The 21,721-nt window shown below is 40.0% G+C and overlaps 1 protein-coding gene across 2 annotated transcripts in view; it reads left to right on the plus strand.

The window, feature by feature from the left end:
• plxna2 (plexin A2) overlaps nucleotides 1–21,721 on the plus strand; it is a 278,376-nt gene that overhangs the window by 38,749 nt on the left and 217,906 nt on the right. For both annotated transcript variants that reach the window (XM_036141455.1, XM_012875562.3), the window contains exon 3: nucleotides 8,098–8,280. In XM_036141455.1, the coding sequence (XP_035997348.1) occupies nucleotides 8,098–8,280 (183 nt within the window). The remainder of the gene's footprint in view (nucleotides 1–8,097; nucleotides 8,281–21,721) is intronic.

The following is a 21,721-nucleotide window of genomic DNA, read 5'->3' on the forward strand; positions in this document are numbered from 1 at the left end:
GTACACCATTCCACTATTATACTCCTTAAACCTTTTCAAATTCCATCAACCAGAAACCGCTGCATTTTTATATTTTATGTGACAGAACAACACAAAGAAGGACATATGTTTAAACTTAAATGGAAATTGAATGGATTTTAAATTGTTATACATTAATTTAAAAAAGCGCGGCTTGCATTTGTTTCCACTCCCATCTACTCTAATGCCCTGGAAAAACATCAAAGTTCAACTTATGGCATTCAGCAGTCAGTTGACTGATTACAGTAATAGAGTCAAAGTGCATATGTTAAATAATCTTAGTATACATAAAGCTATTCTGTGAATACCTCAGTTTGTTTATTGGTGAGAAAACAGCGTGATAAAGACCAATGGTCATAGCAGACAGGTCAGAATTGAAGTTGTGGATTTTGATTTTTTTTTATGGTGATAAGAATTTGGATTCCAACTAGTGGGTGTCTGAAAACCCTCTAAACTGCCAGTATTGTCAGGATTGGTAATTTTGCTATTTTGCTAGTTAGGTAATAAAGAAAAATCTCACTTCTTTATGTAACCAGAGTCCTGGTGAAACATATTTTTATTATTTTTTTTTTTTTTAAGGACAGTGTTTGTGCTTGGTCGGCTATAATTGACATGCAGTCACAGCCACTCAGTTACCTGAAAAAGACAAGAAGAAGCTATAAATAGTATTTTATCATCACTTTTATCATTATCACAATACCACAATATATCATGATAAAATTTAAAGTCCATATCGACCCAGCCCTACTTATGGTATTATTGTTTCAAACTGAAAAAGGGATGTGACTACTTTACGGCACACTTCAAATTCATAAGTAATTCACTTTAATTGATGATGTTTTATTTGTTTTATAGTTGTTGTTTTTATCTCCATTTGCAGAGTGACCTTGAGTGTTTTGAAAGGCGCTTCTGAACAAAATGTATTATTAGTAAGGTCAGGGTTTTAAAGCTGTCAAGCAACCACAACTACATCTGCAGGGGTTTGCTTCTCTGATAAAGGATAATAAACTGTAAGAGAATGTTTTAAGTTTCTCACTGAGCCTAAACAGCAAAGTGCCTTTAGGGGGGCGTTTGTTGTAATAAAAATAAACACAGCAGTCATCCAGAAATGTTTCGGGCTGCCTGGCATTTCGTGCTTTCTATTATCAAATGACTCTCGAACTGCTTGTAATGATGTCAAATTGTTTTGTTGCTCTGATATCAGGGAACATCCACTTTCAAGTGCATTTCAGAGAAATGCATTCATAAATTACGCAGGCTTTATTTTTCTTTGCAACCATCAAAGTGATTTTCTCTGAGCACAGTCAAAATAAATGCTCTACTCCTCAACAGGGAAATGTGTGGATTTGTGTGTGTGTGTGTGTGTGTGTGTGTGTGTGTGTGTGGTTGGGAAGAGATTTAAGAGGCAGCGTGTCTAGGGGTTGCTCAAGTTGTCTACTTGTGATGCTGGTGTAGATCACACACCAGTCCATTCCCTCTAAAGTTCCTAATTATCCCATAATGAAAAAGGCCGTGTATCTGTTACATGTTGTCAAGTAGAATTAAGTTCCTTGATTCTGCTTTGGTCCCGGGAGGCTGCAGTCCTCTGTGCTTTCCCTCTGCTGCCGCTAATAGGAACTTAAGATTATTAAGAATTAATGACTTCCGACTGACTGCGTTGTGTTATATGTCGGCGTGTGCGCTGAAAAGGCTTGCCTGTTTTTTTTTGCCGCTCGCGTGTGTATTGTGAGGTTTAAATGATCTCCGTGTCCCTCATTGTGATGAAAACCGCAGATTATCTCCTTTGTTTGCTAATCCCCTTTAGGGAACTCACTGGATCATTCTCATTAAAATCCATAAATTCACTATTTCACAGTGTCAGCAGTGAGGAGTGAGACGTGATCTTAAATAAAAAAAATAAAAAAATAAAAAACTGGTGGTCGGGTTTTTATTAGCTCTACTGAGAAGGCGGGGAAAAAAAAGATGTTGCGTGCAGTGGAGTGGGCGTAAGAAGGTGTACAGTGGTGACAGTGCTGTGGGTGTGATCCTTGTTATCCGCCTGAGCTTGAATTAGAACCTTTTTTTCCACCGTTCCAGAGAAGTCCCCAATCATCCCAGTGTGCGCTGATGGTTGCCAGCTGTTACCTGCAAGCATCGCTCCTCCTACTCCATTCTGCAGGCATGGACTGCCGATGATGCTCTCCTGTCCTCCCGGATTAAAGGCTACACGGCCTGTGTGTGTGTTTTGCCACGGAGACGAGAAAAATGTCAAACATGGCCCTTTAAACCGTGCTCACATGCTTGATAAGAAGCCAATAAGTCCACAGTGTATTATGGATTATGCAGATAGATGTCAATGGTTGGGGGAGTTTTAAATCTCTACAAGTTGCGTTCAGCAGCCAGATATGTCAGCCTTGCCGATGTTGTCGGGGTGATTTTTAGTCTGGCTACTTGTGAGCAGTCATCTTTCACATCTTGTTTTTCCTCAAATGAATACAGAGCAGGATGTGCTTATTGCCCCCTGGCGAAGTTGTTAAAAAGCCATAAAATGCAACCAGTTTTCGTCGCAGCAGCATTTCACACTGAAAAAATTTAGAAATGCCAACCTCTGATTTGAGGGCCTTGTGGTATGTTAAACCGCTTTATAAATAAGGTTTCATTTATTCAGTGGAGGAAAAATCTCCAGTTAAGAAAAATTATTATTATTATTGTTGTTGTTGTTAAGGAACCTGTTCCCTGAGTATGACCACTGATGGATGTAGCAGGAGAGACATAGACAGGCTGAAGCCTCTTCTGCACTATTGTTGTCACTACTCTGGTCTAAAGTTGTAAACGGAAAAAAAAAATGAGGGTTCTTTGATAGTCCAACTAGTACCCGTGGTCATGAGATACAGATTATGACCTAATATCCTGCACACATCTGGCTGAAATGAGCTTTCTCTGTTGGGTGTTTTGATTCTTTGAGACAAAGAAAAGATAAGCTGAAAATCTTTGTTTTACGTCATCAGCTTTGACTGGAGCCCCTACCTCTCCATATTAAAAAGAGCTGAATTGATTCGGGCATCTAAACACGATAATTCCTGATTGTGGTTTTTGAAGTACATCCCACTGGGAGGAGACCTGTAGCAGACTATTACGTCGGTATCGCCCAGAAAAAGCTAGAGTGTCTTTGAGTACAAGGATTTCAGGGTCTCCATCCTGGACCTGGTAACTTGATCTCAGGGTGGAGGGCAGCTGATGTGGCGTTGGCAATAAGTGGATTTTTATATCATCTTTGTTCATTTGGCCATGTGTTTTGGATCACTATTCTGTTAAGAGCCATTTGTCAAACACTAGATTGTTACTCAAGATTTACCAGTTCACATACCTTAACCAGTTCTTTGGGGGAAAAAAAACTTGCCAACAGCATCACAGAGCCACGACTTTACTCAACAAATGGCATCAGCTGCTTTTTCACATGTTCTTCCTTTACCTAATGCCAAACCCACCTGGAGTTCTTGATGCCAAATGGCTCAGGCCTAGTGTCATCGGGCTCAAGAACATGGTTCCAGTTAAAGTTGTAATAGAGTTTAGCAAATTTAACATGGTTTGCATTAGTAAACATGTCAAATATGCATGAATCTCAAACAAGTTGGAAATATTGTTTTCTCAGAGACTTTGTAACGGCAAGGTGTGTCTTTTTGCTGCAGTGGCAGCGAGCATTGGAGAATGATTTTTTTTTTACTGTGCTTACCATCCACCTCACTTTGCATGATGTCAAGCTAGCTATGGATCCTTGCTTTTAAATGTATGCAAATAAAAGTTTGGATTTTTCTACTTTTAATGGGAGATTATGCTGCTGCAATGGAAGATGACTTTACTCTTAAGGCTTTTTCCACTTCTTTATTTCACCTCTGGATTTTATACAATTGGAGTAAAAGGATTTGCAATCCAGCAAATCCTCCTGGTAACAAATGTTTTTTTGGTTAGACCTTCCATTTAGGTTTAGACCCTCCTTATGGTTCTGTTAATTGCGCCTCAAACAGTCTCTGACCAAATTACACGGCGTGTCTGTGTGCTTTTCCTCTGTCTCGTTGCTAACAGCAGGTAGCCAGTAAGCTCAAAGTGGACAACTTTAATTACACACCCAGCAGATATCCCCCTTGCACACGTTGCACTGCAAGCATGCTTGTGTTCAGGCATGGCTGTGGCTGGGAAAGGCACTGTGGCCGAAGCGCGGGGATTCACACACACATCAGCCAATCAAAGATTTATCACCCATCCGTTCAGCCTTCTGCCATCTGGAGATTCATACCATCTTTGTAGTCAATCCCACGGAGGAGAACCACAATGGGATTTTTTTTTTTGGATCCATCTGTCTGAGTGTGTGTTTCCTCACTGACTAACACTATCATCTTGTCTTGGTTTTTGTTTAGTGCTACTATCTAATTAATCGCTGGTGAAAGACTGTGACAGTTGATACTGACATACCCTGAGATCATATTTGAAATCAAGTATGCTGCTGAATTTTCTTAAAATTCTTAAAAAAAAGTTCATACAGTGTCCTCTAAAACAAAACTGTCCTACACTCAGCCTAGTTATAACCACACGTGTTCTCTTATCGGCCCTACTGTATACACTGCTTTGAGTGGTTTATTCAGGATTAATTAAACTAGGTTAGAGACTGTATTTAGTCTAACTACAGCTCCACTAAGGCAGCAAAGCTGTTCCTTTGATTTAGCAGGAGAAATATCACACAAAGAAAAAAAAATATGTCTACAAGATGGTGAACAACTGTGTACAACCATACACTGTAGAGCCGGAGGGATCTGAGATTTACTGCCCATATTAAAGTGTACATCTGAACAATCAGAGTTGTGATAATCAGAACCGAGTGGTTCTGATTATCACAACAGATCATATATCCCAACAGATCAAAACTCTTTGATTTTAACGGAAGTGAAAATCCAGATTACTAAACCAGTTCCTTAAGATGGCTTCTAGCTTGTCATTCTGATACGTTCTAAAAGTGTAGCTCAAAGGATTTGAATGCTTGTCCCTCATTTCAGAAAGTGATCTTCATATATTGTATAGATTCATCGCACATGGAGTGAAATATTTCAATTCTTTGTTTCTTGTGACATTGATGATCATGCCTTACAGATAATGAAAGTTGAACGCTGTTCAACTTTTTGTGTCGCTTACTTGTGCTCGTCTACGTGTATGAACTTGAAATTTCACACGCACGAACTTCGCCGGTCGCTTTGCTGGAGGAGGACAAGCGATTGTCGCCTCATCCCATAAATTCCAGAAATGATTGGAGAGGTGGCAACGTGGCTCCCTGTGTGTCGAGACCATTAAGTCCATGGTGAACTCAGCCATCTACCAGGAAATTTCAGAGCAGTTCTTGCTGACAAGCTGTATGGACCTCAGCAGAACCGCAGGCTGATGGCCTCCATGCCACACCGTCTTGTTGCATTAATTCTTCCTAAAGGAGGCCCAGCCAAGTATTGAGTGCATACGAATTCACATACTTTTCAGATATCTGACAATTCTGTTTAAAATATTTTGCCATTTTGATTTTATCTAATTTTCCAATTTTCTGCAACACTGAACTTTTGGGTTTGTGTTATAGGTAAGCCACAACCATTAAAATTGCAAGAAATAATTGCTTGAAATATTTTTATGTGTAAATAATCTGTATAATGTATGAGTTTCACTTTCTGAAATGAGGGGTACAAAAAATTGCACTTTTTCTTCATATTCAAAGTTTTTGAGCTCTACTTGAAGGTGGGCATATTATTTATAGTAATATAGTAAAGTTCTGATCAAGGTACTGTGGGTGGTGACTGATTTATTGTCTGGTGAAGCTTTAACCTCCCAATATTGATCTTGGCTGATTTCTCATCCTTAACTGTAACATTCAAAATGTTTTTTCTAGCCTGGCTCCTGTGCACAGACAAGAACTATTTATATTGAAAGAGGTGGCGTCTCTACGTGTGTGTAAAAACAGAACTGTAGTATAACAGCTTAGCTTTGAATTCAAATAAAGACCAAAGTTATAACATAGGTTGACTTTTTAAGCAGATCTAACATCGCTGGCTTTTGATACAATATGGGGCCGGCTCTGTTGTTATTCCTAAGAGAATGTAGACACCTAACTCAGAAATGACCTAAAGGCTGCCAACATCCAAATCCTGCTGGATTCTCACTGCCATAGATGGCCACACCAAACACATATTTACGGTGCTGGTGATGCAAAAGGTCAGAGATTGTTCAAAGCATTGTAATAATCCAGAAGAAAAAGAGGAGTGACGCCAAATGCCACTGTAATATTGCCATCACATGCTTTGCTACTATTGTGCAACCTTCGCCTACGTATAATTATCTGTGTATGTGAGCATAATCGTGTCAACATACCTTGTACCTGTGTCCGTAGAAGTTTTGGTCCAGTTGAACCACGGTGTCCAAACAGAGAAAGCGGCAAATCTCCCCACAAGAACAAAAAACAAGCGCTCATTTTCGTTTTCTTCTTCTGTTCTGGGTTGCAGATTTTATTACCTGCCGCTTGTTTGGCACCCCACTTTATCATTAGAGTTTTGCTTTTGCAGTCGGTCAAGTGCGCACCAGACACAGATGATTTACATCACAGGGTCCACGTTCAAGCAAACCCTTAGACAAAGGAAATGAAAGTCAATTAATCGAGCAAGCTGTATAGCTACAAAGGTTATTGTTCATCAGCATTATAATACTTGAAAATTTGTAAAGAAGGTGTTTGCAGAGGCTGATCTGCCTCTCGTGAATGGGATTGTCACTCAAATTAGTCTGTATAAATTGTACTTCTCTGACAAGAACAAAGACCCATAGAGCTACAGAGGGTGCAGATGAGAGATAGTTGCGCTGACAGAAAAGGAACAAATGAGTTGGTGTTGGAGCCCAGAGATGAATATTCAGAAGGTGTTTGGGGATGTTTAAATGGTGGGGGGGCTCGGCTGGCTGTCTCATTTTACTCCACGTGGCACATTGAGGTCACTGACGCTCAAACTGTGTCAGCTGACCTGATTCAACAGCAGAAACATCATGCCTTTATGTCTCATTTACCTCCCCATTCCTCATTGTCGGAACGCCATTGATCTTGCATTCTTATCTAGCTCATACAGGATGGAAGTTGCTCATTTGTCCGCACTCGCCATAGTTAAATAAGATCTGATTGCTGTGATATTTTCCAATAAGCTGACAAAAACAGATCACTTCATTCTTATGTGCCTCCTTTGCTGAGAAGTGATGGGAGGTCCGGGTAATGATTCACACTGAGAACAAGGTGGCGCTCAGTCAGGTGGAGCAGGAACATGTTTTTCAGGCATAACAATGAGGCAAACTTGTATAAAATTTAAGCACTCTTTTGTTTTATCCTCTCACTCCTGATTTGTATCTCAAACCTCATCTGACACCGTTTCAACTGCTTTACTCCTCCATCACTCTTTACTGTCGTTTTAGTCCATCAGCTTCATCTTATTTTGCTTATAGAGACATTTCATTTTTACAGTGCTTTGTATTTCTGTTTCTCCTTTTTTATGAATTATTTACAACTACTATACAGCTATGAAATGGCTATTTAGTGCTTCAGGAAGCTGTGATGCACATGCTTTATACTTGTTTTTAAATCATTTGTACCTGGTCTGTCATCATTTATTTGTGATGTGGAATTCCCCAAAATGCTGAAACAACGTTTTTTAAATTGTGATGGCTTCTTTAATTATTTTTTTTGTAGCTAAGGGTTTATGACCAGCCTGACCAGTATATTTTATTAACAGAACAGGGGTACCACTTCCTTTATTCATTAAAAATAAAAGTGTCAAACATACGTAAATTAGGGTGATAAATTTAAAGCACCCCCATTCTTATGCAGGGGACCATAATAAGAAGAACTTACACACATTTCTGCAGATAAAATACTTCGTGAGACAGAATTCACGTGGATGAGAAATATTGTGGCATTTTATTATTCTGAAATCTCGTGCCATTAGAACTCTTCACACCCATGGTTCTCCCTCACAGTTGGGGTTCTCATTGTGACTTATTTGCAGTCATTTCATAACCTTTTTCCTTCTTGTTCTCCAGCCTGTGCCCATCGATGACTCCTTCTGTGGCCTGGACATCAACCAGCCACTTGGCGGCTCTCAGCTGGTGACTGGCCACACGCTCTACACTGAGACTCGGGACCGCATGACTTCTGTGACTTCCTACGTCTACAATGGCTACTGTGTGGCTTTTGTGGGCACCAGGAGTGGACGTCTAAAGAAGGTAATTGATGCTTCCTGTTCGCCTAAAGCGGTTAACACCTCTCTCATGAGAGCCATCCACTTTCATCATTATCATGATGCACAGGAATTCAAGCTGTCAAGAGTCCCTGGTGTATAGACGTCATGATGTCCTTCTATTTCTGGGGATGCGGATCATAGTCAGAGGCAATATTACCTTCTTAGTATTAAAAGCCTGTCGACCTGTCAGGGAAGGGTGATACCAGTGGCGAACTCAGTGTAATGGTCATTGCTAGCTCCTCCAGCACCTTGTTGGAGTGCTGAATAACCTGAGATGACCTATTAGGTTTAATGGGCCTCTTTCTGCTTCTGGCCAACTGATGGTACAAAAGAGAGAGCTGGCCTAGACATTAAACCACCTAGATCTGTTTTTGGGAGAGTACCCAAGCAGCAGAGGGTAAAGGGTGCCCAGGCAGTTTGCAGATTTTCACACCACAGCTATAGGAGAAAAATTGCTAAATGAACGGGCACCTCAAAAAACAAAAAAAAGAAAATCAAATTTCAGCAAGAAATCGGAGTTGAGCTTTAAGACCTGCAGTATGAATGTAGCCCAAGTTGTGGCTTCTTCATGACTTAACCCACTAACCACCCCTGACTTTCTAAATGCTTCTATGCTACATTAAACAAGTGTCACCAAATACTGCATTGTGGAGAGAGAAAGAGCCTAAATGCATAGAACTTAAATAATTAGCAAACACGTATTGCAGTCCAGGCATTTCCATGCATTATTCATAGTGTTTACACTGTTGCCTTGGAAATAATGAGTTGATGGTGGATTGTTTGGTCCTACTTTTCAGCTTTCAACTACTGTCTTTTACAAATCATCCTGGTGTTAGGAATGTCCAGTTGATCTCAAAGTTAAGGCAAAAGTGAATATTCTTAAGGAATAAGCAACAACGCTAGCTGTGCTACCTGCACATATTGCAATAATAATATCATGAAGGCAGTCAGAAACTTCAGCTCATATACATTTTGCCTGTTTTATGGTGATTGCTGTCTCACACGTGACGTAACGTTGGCATTGCTTCACATTTGACCAGTCCAAGCCAGAAGGTGAATAAATATTTTCATATTGTTCTTTAACTGATTCTTATAGGAATCAGTTAAAGTCAGTATTGGCAAACTGAAATCAGACACAGGATTCTTATCAATGTGTCTAGAAAAATCACTGATAGATAAACTTTGCACGCTACTTCAGCACACCAAACTACTTATTTTAACCATCTTGTTGCATTTAGCAAGTTCTTTGGTAATTCAAGCCTGTTGTCAGTCTATGTTAACAGAAGTTATTTTGTTTCTAATTCAAACGTGTTAACGGCTGGGTCTGTAGTGGTTGTGTTAGGGAGGGGAAAAAAAATCATTTGATGTAAACCGCCGTTTGAGCCGTTTAAAGATCTACTGCTTTTCTTTTATTTAGTCAAATTAGAAAAGGCAAAAAGATTGTTCTGATATTGTTTTATCTCTGTGCTGCCTTCCACATTTGCGCCTGTGGCTGCCGTTCGCTTCCCCACTTTCCTTTCCTCTATCATCTGCCCTGATCTCTGAGTATCCATGCTAAAAAAAGCCAAGCGTGCTGCTGCTGCTGCTGCCGCTGCTGTGTGCGTACTCAAATTGCTTCTCACAGAGCCGTGACTGTAGCCACAGTAACTGCAAACTGAAGAAGGAATTAACCAGGATATGAGACGAGCACCTAGACAAAAACGCAGCACAGTCCAATGCTCTGAGCACCCTAATCCTGCTAAGGCACATACAAAGAGTCACTAGATGAGAAAATTAAAAAAAAAGTGTGACTGTGATCAACCTAACTGTAAAAAAAAAAGACTCATTACAGTACTTGTAATACAAATTGTGATTTTTTTTAAAGCTATAGATAGGAAAGTGCTAAATTATTCGGAAATTGAATTGTGCTCCGATTGTTTAGAATTGGCTACAAAGGCTTGTTTTTAGTAGAACCATTGCCATCCTACGTCAAATTTGAATCTATCCTGCTTTAGAAGATTTGACTAGAAAAGCAACTGCATCGCCCTAATCTGCATACAGGTATGATCTTGGTCAAGGTGAAGCCATTATTTGCATGGAAGCTCGTGCTTTGACCAGCTCTGACTGTTCATCTTATGTGCATGAAAGAGAGGGTGACCACAACCAGCCTACCTTTGTGTGGTTTTATTTGGCTGTGTGAAATAGAACAGGGGTGCACTGTTCAGGCTTTTCCTGGTTGACACAGTGACCAATTCAGACTTTTTTTTTAGCAGAAAATGATAGAAAATGTCACTAAACTTTATCTGATGTTGGTTACTGTTGGTTGATGCATTCACTGAGTAAGAAAAAGAACATGATATTTTTCGGTTTTTGATCCACACATTACCAATCAGAGCAAATCAAGGGAAACTAACATATTTAAATGCCTGGTCAGTGGCATACATACTTATATACATCTCTGTTTGAATAGTTAAATAACAATCAACAACGTTGCCTGACAGCAGCGAGTGCACTTGTGTCGAAAGGATTTCTTTTTTTTCTTTTTTTTTATGCTTTCAGGATTATCCATTGACGACTTTTGTCTCCAGAGGCAAGGCTGATGTATGTGGTGGTTTTCTTGGCTGCAGCCTCTTTGCAGAAGGATGATGCAGAGCATTGTGATAGACACACAGATGAAGTAGGATGCTTCTGGCTTCCTGCTGATCTGAGCATGACACAGCTTGGGTGGCAAGCTTTGATGCTTTGCTGGCGACACAATCCTATATATGCTTTCATGCGACCAAGAAAGTCATGCAGCTGGGGGAAATGAGGAGTGTGACAGCAGTGTGATCCATGATGGAAAATATACAAAAAAATACATATATGTATAAAAAAAATGGGTATGGGGAAAAAGCAGAGAAGAAAGAAAGCATTGGGGGAGGGAAAGCGAAGGAGACCACTGAAATGTGAATTTAGTGCCGCCAGAGAAACTAGGATTGCACCGCTTCTTGTAATTAGATTGGCTCCCATCCCAAAGTTGTCCGCTCCCCATCCTTCCATTTATTGCTTCCCCATTCAATTCCGCTCCTCCTTCCCGCCCTCCTGCTCGCGCTCCCTGCAGACCTGCTCTCATATATTCCACTGTTTTTCCCGGGCTTTGCAGGAGAATGGTGAGGCATGAGGGACGGTGTTAGCGGATATAGCTGCCTGTGACAAGCTCTCGTGGAAGGGGTGGGGGGGTTGATTGAGAGTGAGGGGTCGAGGAGCATAAGCAGATACTAAGGTGAGGAGAATACGTTTGCAGTTAGAAGGATGGGAGAGACAATAATATGCCATTTATGAACCAAATTCAGGGCAGCAACACTGACATTCGGAAGTCATGTGTGGAGGACGTAAAGTGATTACATTTTGTTGTGTGACCTTAGCTCAAATACGCATATTTTTTTGGGAATTATGTCTAAAACCCAGCATAGAGTGAAGACACTGTCATAGTGCAGGTATATGCATTTTAGAGCTCACGTGTAACATGACTGGACGTTCCGGGTTCACCGGAAAAAAATCTAGAGATTTTCTGTAAATCCTGGTAAATGTATTCCGAAACAAAAAGCATCAGGATTCCAGTGTTTCTAAAAGTGGGAGGTCTTCCTCCATTTGTAGTGGTGGGCATTTTCAGGCTCATGAAGTGTTGTTGGGACTTTAAAATTGGCAAGTTCTTAAGGTCACATCTGTGTCACTGACCCACCCACACGTCAGTCCTTGGGGTGGTCTTTGGTTGTTATCACCTCGGAGTTGTTTACCAACCCGACCAGCATGGAGGATGTTGTGGTCCAATGTTTCAAAGTGTGAAAAGCTGTGAAACCGCCTGAGGAGCAGAATCAAGGCTGTCTTGTGGGTGTTGGATACCTGATACCAGTGGTTTCATCCAGGGTAATGTTGATTTTTACAGTTGAACAAAAATGGTTTTCTACACCATTTACTAAAGCTCTCTTTTGAAATTCATGTCTTAAATGGGTGACTAAAGTTTCCTTTCACCACGTACTAAGACGGCCCCACTATTTTAAAAATATGTCTAAAATGGGATCGTTTTGGCAGGATGTTTGCAAGGTCTTCATGATATCACGTGGTTACAACGCGCTACAAATTTTGTTTTGACTATGTGCAGAACTTCTATCGTGAGATCACGGTGGTTCATTATCAGCATGTTGGGGTCCCTCGTTCTTCATAGAGGAGCTTGATGGCAGCGGCTGTAGCCATTTCTTGATATAGGGCCTTATGCACCTACATAGTTTGGTCACACCAGCCTAATGTCAATGTTAATTTCATTAAACCCACACCAGGCTGGAGACCTTTGCACGCATTGAAAAGAACGTCATCTAGAAGTTAAAAGAGACAACAAACCCTCATGGTCAGGACTTCCAGCTTAGAAGAAACGCACAAACCCACCCAACAAGTTGTTGCTGGGAGGTAGAGGGAGGCTGTGAGTTTAAAATTAGGTTTCCCAAATTTACCGTGATCCAGTGATGTTCAAAAAGTCTTGGGGTGTCAGAAAAACATGGAATGTTTTTTTTTATCTAGTTTTGAGAGGACCTAAGAAGGCACGCTCCCTTATAGGAGTCTTTCCTACCGAGTAGATTTTATTAGAGCCTTTGAGTAGTATGGATATTCTTTGACTGACTGTAATACTGAATGCATTCAGGTTTGGCAACACAATTAAACATTGGCTTGAACTTTTTTTTTAGCAAATATATTCCCTTGTCTGTCCTTTTAGGTTTTGAATTTGTAACTGCAGTAATTCATGGATGAGTAAAATGTGCCCCTGCACATGACACGCTTCTGTTTTCATCATGCACTAATAAATAATCAGGAAGTGGCTTGGATGATATGGTCTCCAGTTAAGTGGGACAGCTTAAAAGGGGTGGTTCAGGTGTTTCACCGGACAAGCGTCCCGTAGAACCGGTTCACAAATTAGAGGATGCACGGACCCATCACATGGCTCCCACACTGGCCTGAAAAAAAAAAAAAACACAGCAGGGTTCGTGTGTGGTGTGCAAAGTGTCAGTGAGGGAAGCAGCTGATCATAAGGCATGAAATGCTGCAGACTTGAAAGGCTTGTAAAAGCAGGCAGCTGCTACTACAGAGCCCCGGTGGTGGACATGTGGTCCCCCCCCCCCTCCCTTCTTCACACACACACACCCCTCCAAGCTTACTTTTACCCATCTACGCTCTTTTACTCCACAAACATGCCTTTGAGAATTAGCCCTTAAATTCTTCACACTCGGGAGGGAATGATCTGAGAGCCCTGCCTGTCTGGCCTGTAGGCCCCGAGGCTGCTCACCTGCTTTGGTGTGGCCTGGCATCGACGGCCATGAGGGAATGGGGATAATATTGGCACTGTCTTCCTCAGTTTTTCTGGATTTGAGTTTACTGAAGCTGTTTCAGTATCAGATAATAGAGCAAAGTGGTTGGAGGCAAACGTTGAAGCTATGGGAGAAGCATAGATGGAAACAGAGTAGAGTAGAATGGCATAAACATACAACAACAAAGGCACCTTTTAGTTCCAGTAACATAATATTTGGCTAATAGGGACTGAGCAGTCCTGTACCCTATAAAACACATTCATATGAAGACAGAGTTATACAAATCTGCTATATGACATATCTTTATGAATGCTGTTTACTAGTTTTATATTTGGTCATTTGTGGGGTTTCATGGGATTGGAGCTAACTGAGATTAGAACAATTGAATCATGTTAAGTACTTTATCGTGGGTTCTCATTGTCAGTATGTGGGGAATGAAACTAGAGAGGCTATTAAAAGAAACACAATTAGAAGATAAAAGAACTCCTTCAGCTGCCTCCAGGTGGACTTGCTTTACAATCGTCATTCTCGCAATGATTCACTGAATGTCTTGTGTAATAGTTGTTGCGTCACTTTGTTTCAGATTGAACATTTTGTCCTAATTAATCCTGCATAATCTAAACACAATAGTTTTGTTATTTCTTTAACTTATATATGCTATCAAAGAGGTATTTTACATTAATGCAATCATCAGTAAATACTATTACTTGTTGATTTTCAGGGATAGTTTAAGTCATGGTAAACTACCATTGGAATCTCAGTTTGCCCACTGGCACTAAGTAGCTGGGAGCCTGGCATTGCCTTGAGAAATGTCTTCTGCTGGTGGAAACATTTTTCCCTCCCAACACAGCTCACAGCACTTAAACAGAGAGGTTAAACTCAACGAGAAATGTGCACAAGCTGCAAAAAGAGGTCAATATTATGTCTTTTCATTTGGATCTAAGGCAAAGGGTAACTCACAGAGACAATATTGAAATATATTCACCCACTGAATGATATGCTGACTAAACTAAGAGCTTGGTAAAAAACAAAAAATGGAATGCAGGAATTGTATTGATCATTTTTTTGGATCATTGTTTGGTATAAGTCTTATTGCCTTTGGTAAGGCTAGACAATTGACTTCCTTTTTTAGGAAATAATATTTATACAGCTTAATCTTGCTTTCAGAAGATATTTGTATATTTTAATGATTGCAGCTTCTCATCAGTGTTAGAAATTACCGATCAGAGTTTTGCAAGTTTGTGAAGCTCTGACCTACCAATTCCATTTTTTTCTTACTGGCATTTAAATTCTACAGTTAACAACATTGAAGTTATTTATCTAAATTTTTCCTGCTATGTATAAAAAAGAGAAGTTGCTCTGATAAGGGTTTTTACTACTATTTCAAAATAAAGAAAATAATATTACAAAGATGACAGTTTGAGCCATCCTTCATCTCCTATGTTAGTAATTATGGTGGTTAGCATTAGTAGCCAGAAAACAGCAGTCTCTATGTAAATTATCCAGAGAATGTAGGCTGAGATTGAATGTAGGCTGAAATCTCTAAAAGGTTGGCATGTTTTCAAATCCATCATGTACCTTTTCAGGCAGAGGCAAATTGCTCAAAATGATAGTAATGCTCTAAATTCAGCCTAAAGTCTCGCTGTTTCGTTCAGTCGAGTCTTGACATCATAAAATGTTTTATTTCAAATAGCTTCTTAATTCTCACTGCTGCTTCTGTATTTATATTAAACACCTTACTGATACTGAAAATAGCTCATTTTTAGTATTCTTACTTTAGTAACAACTTCCAGACCATAGGTGCGTGTTCACTCATTATTAGATAGATTTAATTTTTTATTTTCTGACTGGCCAATCACTGGTCATTCTGGCTGAGCTGAAAATTGGCCCATTTCAGTCACATGCCACTTTCTCTGTGTGTCTTTGATTAGATTTGATCTGCTCTGAAGTTGTTAGAATCTCTAAATATGGGTACACGCTTTGTTTTGGCTGTTGTGACAACTGATGCATCAATTAAGTCTCTACGGACTGCAGTCAGCCAGTTGTTCTTTGAACAGTTCTGGCTGGCGGTTGGCTGATCAAATGCTGAAAAAATATTCATTCATTCATTTATTGGTTTATGAAGCGCTTAAAAACATCAAAAAAATGGAGCCCAAAGACCATAACAAAGGAATCATAAAAATCACTCAACATGATCACAGAAAACTAAATCATTCAGTTAAGAAGGAACATGCTAAGGAACATTAAAAGCTTTTCTGAACAAATGCTTCTTCAGTTTGCTTTTTAAAAGTCCTGGTTCAGTGATGGCATCAAGATTCAAAGGAAGCTGGTTCCAGAGATTGGGGGCTGCCACTGAAAATGCCCGTTCACTCCACTGTTGAAGTTTAGCCCTTGGAACATCCAATAATAGCTCACTGGATGACTTCAAGGACCTGCCACGCACACAGACACTTAAAAGTTCAGATAACTCAGGAGGTGAGATGCTGTTAACACATTTAAAAATGAACAGCAAGAGTTTAAAATCAATCCTGAAACTAACAGGAAGACGGTGTAATAAAATTAAAACTGGGGTAATGGGCACACGTCAGGAGGTGTTGGTTAAAAGATGGGGTGCTGTAGGCGATTTAGGCTTGACTGGCCCCAACATTAGGAGCATTACATTATATGAGTCTAGACCTTTAGTCTTTTATTCATATAAAAATAACAACAATAAATAGTTTTACATGAATTTTCTTTCTTTTCTAAAAATATCATTAAAATCTGAAAAAGTCTTGTTTTTTGGTCTTTAAATGCATTAACACGCGATTCTGATGCGCTTTGTTTCTCGTTCCTTAAAACAGGAAAAGATGAGAGATGCTCGCTTTAATTCAGAATTGGAGGTAATCCTGTATGTGCCGTTAGATTCACAACTACTACCTCCATCAAAATACTACATTGCCTTTTATATGGCCAATGTTAAATAATATTGAGTAAAAAAATTATATATGTTCTTTATTCCTTTGTAAAAAATGAGAAAACAGGAAATCGATATTGGCCGGAAAAAGTCCTTGGTGCAGCTGTATTTGTGCTAAATGGTTTTTCCCCAAAATCAGCTAGCTAATTCAGCTAATTAGAAGCTTGTTCGTGGAGTTGTGAACTGGCAAGATGTCTGCGTGACCTTTTCAGAGCCCAGCCTCCACTTAAGCCCCTGCTGTTCGGATCTTAACCTTGGACCAGATGCAGCGGTGTCCAGCGGCAGCCCAGGCCAGCGGGAGTAGGCTGTGCCTTTCATGGATGTCTTTAAAGCACCAGCCTCTTTATCTGACAGACCTAGTCCAAGCTTCTTTAAACACTCAGCTGTTAAAAGGCCAGTGGAAAACTGAGAGCCCCTGCCGTTCCATTCATCCAAGCTTTATATCTGCTTTTTTTTTTTTTTTTTTTTACTTCTCAGCTCGCTAACTTCACTCCCTTTCTATATGTCGCTTTTTCTTACTCCCCTATCTTTTCAGGGAGTTAAATGTAACCTGGTCAGTCATCCAGATGTCTTCTCTTACTTTTTTTTCCATTCTCCTCCCTTTTATTTCCCCTTCCTTTCTTCCCCTCTCTCTATCTTAGTCTCCCACTCTCTCTGATGGTCTATTTTTCCTGCTTTTCCCCCGCTCGGAGTATTACAATGACACCGCCTACCCTGCAGTGATCTCATTAATCACATTCAAACCGTTCACTGTTGCTGTCTCTCTGCCTCTGTGTCTCCCTCTCCTTTTTACTCCGTCTAATTGCTCGCTCTTTTCTCTGCCAGTGTCTCAAAGGAAGTGTTTTTCATTATCTAACAACAAGAGACAAATACTTATACTGTGCATACATTTTTAGATGGATTTTAGATGTGTAGGCTTAATTTAGCTGACAGATATGCAGTTGCATGCATTCATTCAAGCAGAGATGATTCCCATAAGGCTTAAAAAGAGTGGGTCCCTCATGTGTGTGAGTATGTAAATATGTTGTGGTCTGCTGATTCATTTATCACAGATAGGACTTTTTTTCCCCCTCCAACCCGAGCAGTTGATTTTATTTATTAGAGGTGCTATTGGTAGTGGCTTTTATTTTTATTAGTAAAGCAAATTACTCTGTTGAGTGCTCCCCATAATTGAACTTAACTTTTTTTGGTTGGATTAATTAACCGGATGTTGTTTAGACCTCACGTTGCTCAAAGACTGGCCACTGAAAAGAAAAGCCACTGTTATTTTCAAGTTGTAGTTTATTTTCCTCTGGATTGGGAACTAATTTAGGTCAATTCTCCTTTAATTTACCTTCTGCATAAACATTTTGTCTAAGACCTATAACCTGGAAAATGGAAAAAAAAAAAGCATATCAGCTGTTATACTAGCTGTGTTGCAATCGATATTGGAGTTTTCTTCTCAGTGAATGTAGAGGTTATATCATTGAAACTTCAAAGCTTTCTTTATTTATCATTGTCTTAACGGTAGGGCTGGGCAATTAATTGCATTTGTAATATAAGTGCAATTTAAAAGAAACACAATTTCCAAATCGCAGAGCTCTGCAACTTTTGGCTTTGTAACAATTAATGAATCAGAGACATCCTTTAGGTGTCGGTAATATGTTTAAAGTAGGTTTGCCTCCACTTGGAAGGGAAGAGAGTGGCAGCAGTGAGATAATCTAATTTAATTACTTGTTGTAGAGTTTATATAATCATACATTTTCACCAGAAACTTTCAAGAATCTCACCATAGCATTAAGTACCAGCAAAACGGTTTAAACTTTATGTTCAACAGAGATTGATGTTCAACTCATGAAGCTATTACACAGCAGAGATGTTGGTGCCGAATAGATAGTGTTGATGCTTTTTTTTTTAATAAGCCCACATGACGATTGCCACGCATGGTGGAAGAGGGTTCATGATTTCTGCTTGTTTTGCAACCACCGAAAATTGGCAATTTGGATGCCTGACTCAAGAACAAGGTATTTTGTAGATATCTGCATAAGGAGGCATACATGAAGAGACATGTCCAACAATTGAAGCTTTACAGTAAGATTTGATGAATTGTTGAGTAACATTGTGCAACTCAACAATTTATCCAAACGCAGCAGAAAATCTAAAATAGAAAGACTGAGGAAATTAAAACAGAAACAGTGTAAGAAACAAATTCCTACAAACCATTATAAACAAAAGCTTTACTTTAAATAATTGCTCCTGAAGGTAGTTTTAAAAACTATTAATAGGTCATATAGGTCATCTTAGTTTTCCAAACACTGCTTTGAATTTCTTACTTAGTTGTTTTTCTTTTATTGCCAATAGATGTGCTATGACTCCTTACATTTCCAACAATTAAAGAGAACACTTCTCTTTTTGTCAAATTAATTAAAGAATACATTTCTCTTTTTGCCAAATAAACTGTAACTACAAAAGCCGTTGTCGTTTTTTGCTGTGAGTTGCCAGCTGGCATCGGATTTGACGTTTTCCTCTATAGCTGTACCGCTGACCTTGCGGGAAAACAAAAAGAAAAAGGAGCAAACAGTAAGAGAGTAAACATCCTTATGAAAGATTGAAGAAAAAAAAAAACTGAAATAGATTAGTGAGCAACATCTGTCAGAGTGGATGGCTGGCTCACTGCCAGGGCTTATTGATTTGCTTTACAAACCACTTGAATGAGCCAGATAACTGTGATTAGCCAATTCATTACCGCTGGCTAGAGTGGTCTAAAATTAGATAAAAGGGAGAACGGGAAGGACAGTGGGGGGAGGAAGGGGAGTGAGAGCGAAGTCTAACTTCATAAACTTACACAGAAATTCTCACTGTGACCCATAATGGTGGGGAGGTTTTTGAAGTGCTTGATGCATTTTCCATACTTTGCATGCAACCTAAAATTCATCTTCATTAGAAACAAGTTACAAAACAAAACAAAAAAAGATCATCATGCATTGTTTATGTGTTTGATGGCATGCATAATGCTTGTAGATTACCAAAGGAACCAAAACAACAACCTCTCATCTACTTTGCAAATGTGTGCTTCCATTTCAAGTGGCTTTTCAAGTTGCACGGCACCACTCAATCTTAGAAACGAGAACAGCCCTGGCTTTGATGATATACAAAAGTGTTGTCTATGCCAAGGCAAAGTGAGTGTGACAGCGACTAATGTTTCTATCTGATGGTGAGACAGATTTACTGCTCTTCTGTTCCCTGCTTCATACAAGACATCAGCAGCCATCAGTTCCCTTAAAGCTATGCTTGTCTTTGTGACAGGCGTTTAATGCATTTCTGTGATCACACAGTGTTTACAGGAAGCTTTTATGGGCTCTGCACAAACCATTTCTTTGATGCGTGTGTTCTCTCATTCAACAGCTATTTGGTTACCACGTTCCGGTATCAGAATTAGAGATTGTATTAACATGCCTTGTCCTGTTGTCCTTTGAAATGGCTACTCACCTCAGAACCCTTCCCTCTGACAGTGAGCGATTGAAACAAGCCGCCTTTTATCATTTTCCCAGATTTTCGTCTTGCTCCAGTTTTCTCTCCCCATTTTTTCAGTGTCCAATCTCCCTTTTCTCTCTCCTGTTCCCCCTACCTTCATCTCTCTTACTTACTGCAAGGCTGTCAGTGAGTTCCAGCTAGCCATCAGCCTAATGAACAGTGATACAGTGCTAATACCATGTGATAATATTTCAAGCCAGTAGTAATCTCAGCTCCCTCAGCCTTTAGCTGCCCATCACTTCTGCCCCTTTTCAGCACACAAACACACAATGGCGCATCTGATCCCCCTGACAGCTGTATGTCAGGTCTTGGCCTTATGCTTTCATGAAACAAAGCCGTCAGCTTGAACTCTAGCTTTATGGCCCAGCAACCCAGGGAATAGGTCTTAATGGAACTGGACACATCCTTCTGCATAGTTTGGAAATAACTGTAAACAATACCTTGAACATTCATTAAATGTAATTTTGCTATTTGATTGACTTAACGGTAGAGTGGACGATTTTTCCTGAAATGTAGAAACGCCCAAGTCTCTTTTTTTAATAATTGCACTCATGAAAGACCATCTTACATTCTCTTCTGTGATTGCGTAAAATAATCTCCCTCAAATACACTCTGGTCTTGTTGCATTCTTCTAAGGCCTTCCTCTTCTCCTCATAAACTTGTAAGACAGTTTGCTTCGCCATTTTCAAAGTATACGGTGAGAGCAGCGGAGCTAATGAACGGAAGCAAAATGGATACATAAACTCTAGAAATGCCCATGCATAGCCAGCTAGAGGAAACTAGCAATGAACGCGCAAGCACATTTGGGGTTACGTGGGCACGTCACAATAATTGGCATGTAAGGTAGAACAAACATTAAGGTTTCTGTGGGTGATCTGCCTTATTTCCAGAGTCCATAAGCATGCTTACTTGGTTAAGTTACGTCTTTAATTTGGCCTCAGTTTAACTTTAGTCATGCATGGCTGCCTATCTCAGTGTTTGCCATGTGTTGCCCTGGCACATTGTCCAGAGTAGCAACCCCGTTTTGCTAATGCCTGGAAAATACACAAATCATATAACTCTGAAAAGGACAATGGACAATAAAGAGGATGGATGGAGGGAGGGAGGGAGGGAGGGAGGGATGGATGGATGGATGGATGGATGGATGGATGGATGGATGGATGGATGGATGAATAGATGGATGGTCATTTTTCCTCACAGATGGTAAATTAGCCACATCAGCACCTGACTTGCGTCATAATTTATTACAAATAACACCTGACCATTAGTAACTATTGAGTATAAAGAGCCATAATCTGGAGAACTAGGGTATTAATGGTGTCTCATAATCAGAAAATGTTGTCTATTTACAGTGAATTTTGTGATATGTTATAATTTTTGGGCATTTGGACTCCCGTGCAGGCAGCTTGCTACTGAAAAGAAGGAAAGTGCAGAGTGCTGTCATGGCCTAAAGCCAAAAAAATAACAAGGTCCTGCGTGCAATTTTGAAAAGCACCTGCATCACCAGAAAACTTGCCAGGCCACTGAGAGAGCATGAACAAGGTCAGCTTATCAAAGAACGGAGCCGGAGCTGGAGGCCTCGCTCAGTCACAGGTCAGCTCAGCCACTGCTGTTATTCATTAAACTGTAATGGTTAGCGGTTG

Source organism: Fundulus heteroclitus, chromosome 1 (genome assembly GCF_011125445.2).
Source record: "Fundulus heteroclitus isolate FHET01 chromosome 1, MU-UCD_Fhet_4.1, whole genome shotgun sequence".
Taxonomy (NCBI): domain Eukaryota; kingdom Metazoa; phylum Chordata; class Actinopteri; order Cyprinodontiformes; family Fundulidae; genus Fundulus; species Fundulus heteroclitus.